Genomic DNA, 15080 nt, shown 5'->3' with positions numbered 1-15080 from the left:
CAGCACAATGGAAAAGTGCAATGAAAGAGCACCGTGTGGAAGAGTGCGGTGAAACCCGCGCCAGGTACCAACCAATCACGCAATGCTCGCACTGTACAACAAACAGAAGTCCGCATACCAACCAACTAAACTATGGTGAGCTTTGCGCACCAATATCAACTGTTCTGCAACAGTATTATCGTATTGACTGTGCATATGGTGAGCTTTCTTTACTTGCCAATCTCTCACCCATTCTGTGCAATAAGGTCTCAGGGTCGAATGGCTTAATCAGCGATAATGTAGTAACCAACGGATAACGTATCATCAACCGAGAATGTCACACAAATTGACTGATATTTTATCACTAACCATTGACTAACAAAAATTGAATGATAGGTGTCGTACAATTTTTAACTGATAAGGCCAAAAAAAAATAATACTTCTGCTTCTGGTTACCCGACCGACCCTATTTTTGGGCTGCGACCCTAAAAAATTATCGGCAATTCCAAAAAAGAAAAGAAAAAATGATTCAATAAATAAAGATAAAAGCTTGTTGTCTTTTTTGTCTTCACAAAATACCTCTCAACAACCATTTGCATAAAAAAAATGCTTGTATTTATTTGTTTTCTTACTTACAATTACATTCGCTATTTTTTCCAAAGAAACCTCCGTTATTTTTACAAATTCACTTCGCGATCATCATACCTCGCAATTCCATGTGTCACGGTGACTATAGTATAATCACGTGCGTAGCTCAACTAGCCACGACTGGTTCCCGCCGCGCCGTGCAGGGGCCAATTTAGAAGACAAGATGAAAATGCGGTAACCAGTCTGTCATGGCTATACGATCGCTAGCACTAGCATGGCTAGGCACGTGCACTGTCAGCGTCAACTGGTCGGATTCGACATCGTAAAAATGCCCAGAAAACACCAATGGAGAAAGAAAATTTTTGCAAGTTAATTCACAGAATTGATCTAGATTGTCTGTGTATTTATTTTCCATGTTCAAGAGTTCATTTTTATTTGGAGTGATACATACAGCATGTTTCCCAAAATTTTCAACCATAAAACGAGGTATATCGGCCGTGCGCATCACACACTTCGGAGTTTTTGCCAGCTTCCCGTTTTGACAAGCGCTGTGCATATGATGCGAACGACCTGCATTTTCCATTATTTTTTAAGAATTATCGAACGTAAATATATTGACAATAATTAAGGTAGGTTTTATTCACTTTTTGTGGCCATTTTGTGTATACCTTTCGTAGTGCAATGGAAATAGTTCAGGCTAAAACTTCGCATATAATTGAATACCCCATTCAATCTGCATAAAAAAATATTGGCCAAAAGAAAAAAGAATTTCCGACCGACCAACCCTATTTTTGAAAGGCATGTAATCGAAAGCAGAAATTTTGTTTTTTTCCGGCCTAATGTATCACGTGTTGACGGATAATGTAATAAAATAAAAACCACTAACCAATAACATATACATTTGTACCACAAAACGGATACTTTATCAACCAATAATGTATTAATAATCAACACATAATGTACCAGTGGGGGGAAAGGTGTAAATATTCTTCATTAATTCAAGTCAAATAAGTACCTTTATTAACATCACATTCCAGGTAGCAACAACGTTGCTGCTTATAAAAATGGAACAAGCTTGGCTAGAAATTAAAAAAGATTGTAGGGGTTAATGTAACATTCATGACAACTTCGTTTATATTTACACAATCCTAATCTATAATCCTAACCAACATTATACATTTGTAGTTTTCCCATGCGGATTGGGATAATATGGATGTAAAGAATGGTCATAAATTTCAAATTGGTATCCCGGCACGTTGAGTTAGTATGTCAAGAAGTCTACATGTATCTATACCAGGTACTTATGTAAAAGTATACAGATGACAACCACAGAACATGCAGCTTCCAGGTGGGTCTAGTTAGAATCAAAAAAGGCAGATGAGGACGAAACAAAATTAAGGAAATCCCAGACCCTGTAAACGCGGTATTGGATGAAAGAGTCATGCCCTATCTGTAATATTTGACCAAATGTTTCTGTTTTTAAAATTTTCTCCTAATTTTTGACGTTTTGGCGGCCATTTTGAAAAAGAACCAACAATCCTCATATTTTGCATGGGTGGACTTTCTAGAGTTTAGTTTTACAGGAACATTATAGAAATGCACTGTGAAAACAGAAACTCTGTTGCACTTTGCTGACTCCCAGACAGTTTTATTGCACTATAGGTTGCGTGGGCTCAATGCTGCAGGTTGCAGGTTCATGTCTCCAGAATTTGACATTTTTCTTTTTGCCCCCAGAAGCGAATATTCTTTCTAACATTGTGTTAAATCAAGTCCTACTGATTGAAGAAATAAATTTCACACGAACATGCAATACACATGTGAGCCGTCAGCATATCACTGGCAGTGAACCTAATTCATTTATTTGTAAAAGAGGCAAAGTGTCTCCTCAAGCACCCGCTCAAACTGTAAGATCTAGTCAGTTGCAATTCAGTTGTCGATGAGGAAATGTCACAGAGTCATTTCAAACAGCTGGTGTTTGTCCACAGCTAGTGTTGTTGTTCCAACAAACGAACGTGCCAACAAACTGACAGGCCTACTACAGTCCATCAGTTCTCTGTTTCTGACAAATTGCCCCCTTTTGACTGAAAGTTGCTGCATGAGGACATAAATATTTCCAAGATGGAAAACCAATTCTTGCAGTGGGAGAAAGACCAGCTTTCCAGGAGTATTGCAGAACTGGAGGGTTCAACACCCGCCGGTTGATGATAAGAGAGGCACCAGGTCCTATGGAAGCTGCAGTGGGTGAGACCCCGCAGCCCAAGCTGATTGCAGATGCAGCCCCACCATTGGGAGGTCTGGGCCATGTTGCAATGATCAGTCTGTCACCAACTCCGATCTCCCCCTTGGTTGCCCCAAAGACACCCAATAACTTCCCAATCTACTTGTGTGAGAAACCACGCAGCTTCATGCAGTTGATGAAGAAGAGCGCAGTTGATGAAGAAGATAATATTTGATGGCTTTTTTCGGTGGATATAAGAATATATCGCTATGAAAATATTGCACGAGTCGAAGCTCGTGCAATATATTCTTGTATCCACCTTAAAGCCATCCAATAATATATAATTATTATTAGGCCAAAAAAAAAAAAATTGGTCTCTGGTCAGACCAAAGTTCCGGAATTTTGTTTTTGCTTTTTTTTTTTTCAAGCTTGGATTGTACAGACAAGGTGGGGTACTATTTTGCTTTTTTGGTGTCCTCATGTACATTGGTGTCCTCCATAATTTGCCTTGGTGCTCTCGATCATTTGTCTTGGTGCAATTTCCCATTCCTTGGTGCTCTTTGATAAAAAAAATTGAGGAGGTGCGGCAATAGAGGGCGCTGTTGGAGCTACAGCGGAACACTTTGGAAAAAAAAAGATTGACGCGCATGATTAAAATCGACGTGCGCACTGACCAGAGACCGACTTAATTTTTTTTTTTTTTGCCTTACTGTGCAGTTTATTATTCTCGTGTTATGACGTCATGAATATTCAATGAGGCAATATTGTGACTGCCATATCTCAACAATACAATAACAAATGATTCCAGTTCTTTGCACATTTCCTCACATCGCACTTGAAATGCACCTCCTGGAATGTCAAAGTCATGTGACCCTTACTTCCGGTTGTACCGGAAGTGCAAATATTACTGATTACACTTTCAATTTGAATATTTAATATTTTTTTTAAATCATTAAATCATTTTGTACTGTCCAATAGACAATCAAAAATATTTTGGGAACAGCTCTGTGGTTGTTCACAACCACATCTCTAGTTATTTATTGTACCCTATAGAGAGAATTTGGAATCGAATCGGTTCTCCGTTCGTTACGTTTTCTCCCCTTTCGTGTGTACAACCGCTCATGGATACGGGAGCATAATTCCTGACATCACATCAAAATGGAAAGAGTAAACTTTGAATATTCAACGAAGAATATTCCAGTAGCATCGAGAACAACATACCCCAAGCGCTTAATCGAGAAAATGGAAATGTTCATCAAAAGGATTAGATGGAGATTATTATTCTTTTTGAATCCGGAGCTGAACAAAGACAAGGAGGAGAAAGAGGAAACATACAGATTTAACTCCCAGAATACACCATCAGTCATACCGGAACTGAGAGAATTCGAAGACAATTTGGATAGTCTGATTCAAAACATCGAATTTGAGAAGACCACTAGCCAGTTCCAACGCAAATTGAACGAAGACTTAAATACGATTAGGAACGATGATAAGCTTACCGTCAAGGCTAATGTAAATATGACTATGTAAGGGCGAATGTCACCAAAAAATTCAACAGAAAAGCTACTCCTGAAGGCCCTAGAGTTTGCGGAAAACTACGAGAACATTAGCGACAAAGAGAAAGATATCATCATCCATGCTAACAGACAGTGGTGTTCAATGAACAGGTGCCATGGAAAAAGCGTAATGCAGACAGTAAATTTGATGTCATGATGGGCAGTTTTGACGGGGCGGAGTCGTGCGAGCTGGTCGTAGCAAATATGCTGTCGATCCTGAAATCAAAGTACGGAAATGACGGTCTGGCAGTAGTCGAAGAGACTCCCAGAAAATAGAAAACATCAAGAAGGAAATATGCCAAGTATTCCGGGAAAATGACTTAAAGGTAACGATCGAAGCCAACAGTAAACTTCCTTGACGTCACATTAGACCTGCGAACGGGAGGTACAAGCCATACATGAAACCAGGTAATGTGCCTCTCTATGTACATGTCCAGGCAAACCACCCACCCGCCGTCATCAAACAGATACCAGAGGGAATCAACAACAGTCTCTCCAACATCTCGTCATTCAAGGAGGCATTCGAGAACACTGCCCCGGCCTACCAAGAGGCTCTGCAAAAAAGCGGGCACAAGTATCAGTTGACATACACACCGAGCAATAACTCAAGGAAAAAGACTAGAAAAAGGGAGGTGATATGGTACAACCCGCCATACTACAAGAACGTACGTACCAACATTGGAAAGAAATTCCTTCAGATAATAGACAAATGCTTCCCAAGGAACATTAGCTTCACAAAGTGCTCAACCGGAACACAGTAAAGGTATCGTAGTCAGTCAACAAACAGAAGGTAAAACAAGAGGACGATGTCGGTGGTAGAACATGCAGTTGCCCCTGCAATGCCGAATGCCCGCTGAGCGGGGAGTGCCTCAGCAAGAACATCGTGTACCAGGCCACCGTCACGAGCGAAAGCAGGAAGCATACGTTGGGCTAACATCCACAACCTTCAAGGCGAGACTGGCGAACCACAAGCAGTCATTCAGATCCGAGAGCAAGAGGGCGCAAACAGAGCTAAGTAAACATATATGGGACTTAAAGGACGAAGGGAAAGACTATGAAATCAAATGGGACATTGTTCAGAAAGCACTGCCATACTCTAACGTAAACAAGAGATGCAATTTGTGTAGAGCAGAGAAGTACAATAATCATATGTAGGCCAGAACTACAATCCTGGCCAAATCTCGCTGGGCCCCCAACCCCCCAGCCCCTGGTCAATGTTGTCTCTCATTGCGCAGTGTGTGCTCCATCCCCTGAAGAGAACAGCATTGACCAGGGGAGTGGGGAAGTTGGTGACCGTTGGAGGCTAAGGTTATTTCCAAGTGTCCCAACCATTTTGGCCGGGATTGTCTGAATGTACAGTAGCCTTGATATTGGATTTGGATATTGCGCGTAGTACGCGCTCAAATAATAATACACACACACGCGCGCGCGCTGGTAACATGGTCAATGCACACGATTCACCATGACGGTGCACCATGTCATTTTGGGCCGATATTTTTACAAAATACAGAGTGTGTTCGACGTGAAAGCCGTATTAGGATACACAACAACGTATCATCTTCTTCAATTTGTTTTTAATCCCTCATTTGGACGAAAAATCCATCCAAATCATAGTGTAACCACGGTTCACCACTGTAAATTATAGAAGAAGCAGAGTCACTCAATTCCTTTATATTTTGGTTTGGATGTGTAACCAGGTCGGGTTTCAATACTTACTTTTACCCGACAGGTTCCTTACTCCAGCATTCATTTCATAACTTCTTAATTTCGTGTTTGTGTCATTTTACATGTGAGCAGCCACTGCGATCATGCTTTGTGCCTAGCGCCCTCTCGCGGCCAACTAAACTTTTTTTACAGCGCGCGCCGCCTAGAATTTTGCTAAACTATGCAATGGGCGTAGCGAGCAGGCGAGTTTTGCATTCCACCGCCCTTTGTTTAAGAGAAATAGCTGACATTCCGGGCGTTTCGGTATAGTTTTCTTGAAGGGCTAGCTGCGAAATAACTTTGGATCACCATGGATTTTTCGGCAAATTAATGGAATGAGTGAATACAAACAAATTGACAAGGATCGTATGTTGTTTATGCATCCTAATGAGCCTTTCAAGTTAAATACAAACTGTATTTTGTACAGTTGTTGGCCAAAATGGCATGGTGAACCGTCATGGTGAACCGTTACGATGCACGCAACAATAAAGTCGTGATTTTAAAGAATTCGAACATTTGTATTTTTAATTTCCATTTTTGTATTACTATCAATAATTTTTATCTGGCCTAAATATGTGCTCTTTCATTCATCCTTCGGCCGCCATTTCATATTTTGGAAACGAAACTCAAGAAAACAGCTCCCCAAATGGCATGTCATGCATATTTTGAAAAATGAAAAAAATTCAGACAATCCTGGCCAAATCTCGCTGGGCCCCCAACCCCCCAGTCAATGTTGTCTCTCATTGCGCAGTGTGTGCTCCATCCCCTGAAGAGAACAACATTGACCGGGGGAGTGGGGGAGTTGGTGACCATTGGAGGCTAAGGTTATTTCCAAGTGTCCCAACCATTTTGGCCAGGATTGTAGGTACACTAAACAAGAGAAGCAAAATCATCTCTAAGTGAAGGCATCGAGACAGGTGTGTTCTTAGTTCAGTGACGTAAACTCGTACGTAACGCGCGTTACGCGTAAGCACCCTTGATTCAAAATGAGGGGAGATGCTACTTGTGTTCTATATTCTGTCATTCTGCTGATGAGTGCCTTCGGTACGAAACAGTCTGTCCAGAAGAGAAATATGCCAAAGTCTGATTAACTCATATCCTGAATATATTTATCCTGAATTTATTATTGTTGGTTCCATCCTAAATGGTATAATATCAAGCCTCAATATGAACGCTTACAAACTAACTGATGATGCGGGTGTGCAGCTTCTTTTCTTTTTTTAATAACTTTGATTAGGGGATAGTGGCCAGAAAAAAACATTGGTAAAGAAAAACAAATTTGTAAAGAAGGAAAAAATGTCTCACTTTTATCATTTAACTCAAAATTTTTGATTCACTTTTAAACATGCAATCCCAGCTTCAGATTTGAGAGTGTAGAATATTCTTCCATCATGCACCGCGCCATGCTACATGCTGGTTGCTCAATTGTACATTGAGACTCACACCCTTGCTGATTTATATAGCCCTATTAATCGGACATTCATAAATGCCTCAGACAGTTTACGCATTTCTATTGGTCGAGAACCCGTCACGTGGCCGGTCTTAAACGGATGAAAAAGACATGGCTAGCTGGTCTTAAACGCTTTTCCAGTGTCACATGAAATTTTAGACTCCTATGAAATCCGGTGCCTTTTAACGTTTCTTGCCTGAATGTTCAAATTCCTCCCGTATGCATGCGCAATGTACTACCAGTGAATCAGTATTTCATGGTCCAAAATTCACACTACACCAGCCCAGCTGCGTTTTGTGCGACATCGCGCAGTACGCGCGACACGCACGCCAATGTCCCTATTAGGTAACGAGTTGTGGAGGGGCATTCCATATTATAGTCAGAGGGGTGTTTCGTAAAACATGATGTAAAATTGTTGAACAAAATGGTTGGCAACGTCTAGTTTTTGACATTTTTTTTATTTTGGACCGAAAAGATATTTACGAATGGGAATAAATGTGTGTTCGGTCGGTATTAAACACTCTGTTTAAGACCGGTTTGAGTCTGGATGGGCGATAATTACCCTCGGCTTCGACTCAGGTTATCGCCCATCCAGACTCAAACCGGTCTTAAACAGAGTGTTATAATACCTCCCAAACACACATTTATTCCCTTAATCAAATATTTTGTGCTGAACTTGTTAATAAAACTCCTCCTAACTTGTGGTATACGAATATGGCCTCCGTGCTGTTGACCTGTAACACTACTTTGAATAATTTTATAATACTAATAATTGAACATGGTATGTACTTGTACCTGAGAGTAAGAGCTGTTGACCATCGGTACCCTGAGGTCCAGTTACAACGATTCCTTCTATGAAACTTCCTCTGACCTGCATTGTGTACACATTACATAAGCAATTTATTAGAGTGGGGATTTCTCTAGATCACTGTATTATTCTCTTTTTTTGGACAAATTCTTATCATTTGAATACTAAACTCTATGTTTTACACTGTATATATAATAACATCAGAAAATATAGTACATGTATGTGAAGTAATTGTTTTCTGAATAAGAAAAACAATATGATAGAAAACCAATCAAAGAAGGGGAATGCTCCACAATCATTCCATTCATCATGCACAGAACTGTGTTCATGCACTACCGGTAGATGCTATGCTGCTGTGTGTAACATTCATTTACTCTTGATTCTTAACAAATCAGACTGCTCCGTCCAAATATGGTAGCACAGGTTGTATATAGCTGATTTGGTGTGCAAATAGACATACACAAAAATTGCCAAACATGCCAAACTGTAACACTTTCCCCGGGGCAAAAAGGGGAGTGTGAAACGAGGAGGGGTGAATTCACCCCGGGGTGAGCATCGGAGGGTTGAAAAAGACTCAAGTTTGATGTAATTGCAACAATTCATCTGAAAATATGGTAAATTTTGGTTTGTTTTGGTTCCAGCCCTACACCCATGAGAGATCTGTGGGGGCGACACATTTGGCCTTTTCTCACTAGACCAAATCTCGGGGTGGCCCCGGGGCGACGCGGGAGTGAAAATAAGCCCGTTTCACACTTGAAATGTTCACCCCCCCACGTCACCCCCGAGCCAACCCCGAGATCGCTCATCCCCGGGGCGAGTTCACCCCTGCTCAGGACCAGGGTTGAAAATCTCATCCCCAGGGTGAGACACTTTCCCCGGGGCAAAAAGGGGAGTGTGAAACGAGGAGGGGTGAATTCGCCCCGGGGTGATCATTGGAGGGTTGAAAAAGACTCAGTTTGATGTAATTGCAACAATTCTTCTGAAAATATGGTAAATTGCGAACATACAACAACTTTGCACGCGTAGTGACATTGTTTTCTGGTGCCGGAGATAGGAAATTCATGCTTGCGCACAGTGAGGAAATGTATCAGAGTTTCAATGATACAATGCAATAAAATAAAACATTACAATGGAACCTGTCAAATTAAACTAGATGCTAAAATAATATCTGAATGCTTTTACAAATGCTCCGTTCTTTGGTGGATTATCAGTTTAATGACGTCATGTTTAACGGTCCGTAGCACGCACGATGATCGAAGCACATGTAACAAGTCAGGTGTGTTTACAAACACAAATGCCCCGCAACTGTGACTGTTGCCGTGACATAACATCATTCTTTTAACATCAACTTATTAAATGTACATTGGGTCACATAGAACGTTCATTGACATCATTAGTGTTTTCTGTAGGTTTTATATGAATTAATCCCTATGATCTCAGAATAAATACAAGATTTCTATTGTTTTAGCCACTATGACCTTGACCCTTGACTTTTCGACTTCAAATGCAATAGACTTCTTAGGATTACCAAGAACAATCCACAAACCAAATCTGAAGTTCACATGTGCAGTATTTCTCAAGTTACTGCGCTGACAAAATTTCTTTTGTTTTAGCCACTGTGACCTTGACCCTTGACCTTTCAACCCCAAATGCAAAAGGCTTCTTAGGATTACCAAGAACAATTCACAAACCAAATTTGAGGTTCATATGTTAAGTATTCTCAAGTTATCGCGCTGACAAGATTTGTCCGGACACCCACACCCACCCGCGCACGTGTGTAAACACCAGCAATCGTGGATCTTCACAACTATTACTATTTAATTGTGAAAGTACTTGTAAATTAACTTCGGCGTCTTTGGGAAAGAATCCAAATAATTTTTTTAATGTAATTAGTATAAATGTACGTTAGAATGGCTGAATGCCAGTAAAAAGAAACATTTACCTAAACAAAGGACATCTTGATTGATTGAGCAGTTAACCTTAATCATGGCAGGTGGATTGCTATTTACTCTGCAGTTAGTAGTAGGAGTGCAGGTATGTTCACTGGCATCAGACTGATAGCAGTACCGGCACCCGAACGTTTTCATAAACATGATGTCTCCCTGGGAGGAAAAAAAAATCATTCAGCTCCCAAAACTCAAACGGCAAATGGGTATGGTAACAACATGGTAGGTGAGGAGGACATACAAACAACTTTATAATTAGGGAATAAATAACAAAATGCTGGAATGGTCAAATGATAACGTAAGTTTTCATTCTAGGTGGAAGTAATAAAATCGACGGTGTTTTCACGAAGTGACAAAAACCTCAATATCATGCAAAAAGGTCATCCGGGATAATCGCCTTTGAAGTTAATCATTTTTTCAAAACACCTTTTCAACTAGTTTTTAGTTAAGGATTTATGAAATTCTTGCATTGTCAAGTAACGTATGCTTTGTTCTTTGCTAATTCAAAGTTGTTTATTAGAAGTCTCTATAATTAAACTGTAATTCATTAATAAAGATCAATAAAAGTTTTGTTCACTTCGTAAAAACGGCAAAACGCAGAGGCCACACTATTTTGTCCCATTAAGTTGTACACACTCTTCGTCAATTCGTGAAAACATAAAACGTTCTAAGAAATTGTTACATTTGCGCGTCTGACGTCACTGCAGCGCGCACGCGCCTGTTCTTTATCGACATCGTTCACGGCGTGCGCGCCCAATCACATCCTAACGTGTGTGTAGAGAAATGCATTATTCCTCTGGCCCTGCTAACGAGGTAAGTTTTTGTCACTTCGTGAAAACAGAAAAACACAGATTTTAGGCATTTTGTCAAATGTTTGTTTACGATAATTACAAAAGTAAACAATATTTCGCTTTGAAACTCGGCCAAATTTTTCCTTTTGTCAAGAGCAATAAATTGGCCGGCAAAACTCAAAATTGATTTTTGTCACTTTGTGAAAACATCGTCGAAATATAAAACAGCCCTATTTTAGCTGGTATTTTACAATTAAAGCCCAAGTATACAGGCTTCTGGAAAATTTTGAAAATATAGGCTTCAGCAAAGTTTTTGGGCAATGTGATGAAGTACACCAAGGAGACTAGAAAATCTTTTTGATCAATAAAAACAAACAGCAACTAAATGTATGCTTGTGGACAAACATATGGCTGTTTTGGCAATTTGTTTTATTGTATTTTTATGTCATGTTATAAACTGATAGGGTATACATGTGCAGTAGAAAAATGTTAAGGGCTGTTAAGGTCGAATATGTGATACAAATTGTGCACTTTGTGACTAAAGCATGAAACGTGCATGTTGGTTCTTCATGCCATGAAGAAAATTTTCAGATGTGGAGACATTTCATATTTGACTTCTGGTGACCTTTGAGAGGTCAATGACCTTTATATACACTATTATAATTGTTCTTGAAAACGACACTTTCCTATGACCTCAGTTTATATGTCATAGGTCTTCAGGCCATGGAAAATATGATCGGATGTGAAAAAAAAATCATACTTGACCTCCAGTGACCTTTCAGAGGTCAGTGACCTATACACAGTATAAAGTTATAAGATTTACACTTTAAACCCCAACTTTTTCAAGACCCAACTCTAAAAGTTAGGTGTTCATGCTATGAAAAGCATTTTCATATGAAGGGCATTTCATATCTGACCTCTGGTAACCTTCAAGAGGTCAATGAACTTTGTATGCCCTATTATGGATACTTATAAGATACTATTGAAAACCCCACTTTTTTATGACCTTAGTCTAAAAGTTGGCTCTTCCTGACATGAACAGAATTTTCAGATGTGTGAACATTTATATTGACCCCTGGTGACCTTCATATGGTCAATAAACTTTGCATACCTTATTCGCCGCTATTTATCATATTTAATATTGAAAATGCCACTTTTTAGTGGGCACGTGTGGTCTAGCAGTGGAGCACAGGATTCGTGATCGAGAGGTTGTGGGTTCAAGCTAAGCACCGTCAATACATCGATATATCGATTTTATCGATATTGATTTTATCGATATCGCCGATGTAAGTTATTTGGTAATATCGATATATTGAAAATATCGGATTTTGGAGAAATATCGAAAATATCGAAAATATCGAAACTACGAAAACATCGATATTGAGGAAGGAACTTTATTTAAAAAATACGAAAGTGCATCGTCACATTACCCTAATTTTCGATAAGCCACGGCTAACGTTGGTTCTCAAGCTGAGTGAAAAATGTCCCTGTAGCTTATATTCCGGGCGGCGTATGTGGCGAAATTTGAAGAATAAATTCAGTCACCTATCTCAGTCTCGCATTCAAAATTCGCGTACACTTTGCCTCGAAAATATCACCAAATTTATCCTCCAAAACAGAATTATTTGCTAACTAAACATATGTAGACTAGCACCACGTGCTGATGATATTGCTATGCACGGCAGCGTGTATCCCAGGCCCATCCCATGTAGGCAACGTACGTACGTAATACGGCTGCTAGAACCGCAGGCGGCGTCAGACGGGCCAATCAAAAGACCACGTGATAAACGCTGCTAAAAAATTGGAATCGCACTTATGATCCGGACATGAGGAGTGCCCAGAGCGACAGTGCGATACCAAATTATCCGCAGCATTTATGACGTTTAAAATGCACTGTCACCATGGATATACAGTTGCCTAGCAACACCATGTCAGTAGGAAGTTTGTAGGCCCACTTCATTGCCTTTCCCATACCAGTACTCAAAGCCCCTTGGTTATCAGTTGCAGTTAAATGTATTCTCAATTAACATTGGTCTACAAACTCCACCCTTATTTGCATAATCAAAAATATGCATTGGCCACTCTAAAAAAACATAATTCGTTGATAATATCTAAAATAACAATGATTGATTGAACATTTCAGACTTTATGTGTACAAAATGTAAGTGCAGAATCACTAATGATGACATCTGTTGCACTATCCTGTACATTTTGGTGCAAAAAATGAATTTCACTTTTTGTTACTGTGACTATAGAACTATGATTCATAATGTAATCTTTTCCTTTACTTTGCAGCCGCTGTTGTCATTGGTTGATGACTGATAAATACCACACGAACTTTAAACTAAAGAGTTAGACTTATTGAGTGACTGGAAAGGTGAACTGTATGATATAGATTCCGAAACCTCTTTCGCACAATTTAGCCATGAGATCTGTAAGTTAAGGGTCTGGTGTTGTCATTGCACATCATGGTGACCGTTTTAGCCGATTTTTTGCCAAATTTTGACAGATTTTTTTTTTAAAAACCAGTTTGACAGAAAATTTGACAGAATGGGTTTTTTTGGCAGATTTCTGGCAGAATTCTGCAAAAATGGTTATTTGACAAAAAAACATAGCAAATTGGAAAAAAATGGTAATTTGTTTAAAACAAACCTTCAATCTTTTCAAACAAACCCTTGCATAATGGGACAGGTTGGCTGGTCTATGTGCTGAGGTTCACTGCGAACAAGATTTTGTTGTGGCGCAACCACGTTTTTCTTGAAACTTACGCGATTTCATAAAATCTTTATGTGACTATAGATTGTTTATAATGTAATTTGAACCTTATATAAAGGCAATACTGCAACATCTGCATGTTATTTTAAGTGTTTATAGTGTATTTCGAGTAATTCTGGGGAATTTGGCAGATTTTTGATAAATCTGACAGATTTTTGAAGCGCATTTAGCAGAACTTAGACATGACCTTACGGTCACCCTGTTGCACATCGACCACATCACCCGTCGTGTTTGGGGTTCACGACTTAATACTTCCCCACGCAGATCCGGTGTCAAGCTATGTTTTTTAAGCGAATGAAAGAGTAGATCCCATGCAATTCGCGCCTGTTATAATACCTTGAAAATTAAAATAATAAAATATCAATTTATCGATAATATCGATATAAAAAAAATGATATATCGGTATCGGCCAGAGTACGATATCGACGGTGCCTAGTTCGAGCCCCACCGTGGCCGTGTGTGTTGTGCCCTTGAGTAAGGCGCTTTACCTCAATTACTCCTCTCAACCCAGGTGTTAAATGGGTACCGGCATTATTCAATGCTGGGAAGGTAACAGACTCACTGTGGAGGAGGTGTGGCGATCCCCCCACAGCAGCATATGAGTCTGGCCCAATTGCTAATGAATGAGAGATGGGCACTCCGTTCCTGCGAACACAGGTTCGTCCCCCTATGCCACTTTTTCATGATCCAAGTCTAAATAGTTCAAAACAAGTGTATTTTAAGTATTATTCAACAACATGTCATAAATTCAGACCCCAAGGACAATTTTGTTATGACCTCTGATCTCCATTTCTCTTTTTGAAGGGCAGACAGGGGCGCAACAGAATACAAGAGGTACACTGGACAAGAATCACACTTTAACAGTGACCAGTGGGATTGGTGGTGACCCAAGTCCATCTAGATACCACAGAGTGTAATAAGTACACAAGAGTGACTATCAATAGACATTTGTACATATTACATTGTAAAGAAAGACCAACAGTCTTCTATCCTAGTCGCAACATGTTGCGACTGCCAATTGAAAAAGGGAAATGGAGGTCAGATGTCACCCTAATTTTTTTTTGTGGGATTTGAATTCATTACATGACTGTATAATAATAGGTGCAATACCTTTCTTTTGCAATATAAAAAGGCGTTTTGACAAATAGATATAAAAATAGCGACAAATAAGGTATATAAAGTTCATTGACCTATCAAAGGGTACCAAAGGTCAGATATGATGTCCCCATGTCTGAAAATTATTTTCATGTTACAAAGAGCTGACT

General features: G+C 39.6%; 1 protein-coding gene across 2 annotated transcripts in view; it reads right to left on the bottom strand.

The window, feature by feature from the left end:
• Positions 1–15080, bottom strand: part of LOC119738400 (TM2 domain-containing protein 3-like) — a 42568-nt gene that overhangs the window by 10064 nt on the left and 17424 nt on the right. For both annotated transcript variants that reach the window (XM_038213290.1, XM_038213298.1), the window contains exons 3-4: positions 10246–10405; positions 8291–8366 (exon numbers count right to left, since the gene is read on the bottom strand). In XM_038213290.1, coding sequence (XP_038069218.1) covers positions 8291–8366; positions 10246–10405 — 236 coding nt within the window. The remainder of the gene's footprint in view (positions 1–8290; positions 8367–10245; positions 10406–15080) is intronic.

This window comes from Patiria miniata, unplaced genomic scaffold (genome assembly GCF_015706575.1).
Source record: "Patiria miniata isolate m_02_andy unplaced genomic scaffold, ASM1570657v1 HiC_scaffold_10, whole genome shotgun sequence".
Classification (NCBI taxonomy): Eukaryota; Metazoa; Echinodermata; class Asteroidea; order Valvatida; family Asterinidae; genus Patiria; species Patiria miniata.
This window is presented reverse-complemented; position numbering and strand designations above follow the sequence as displayed.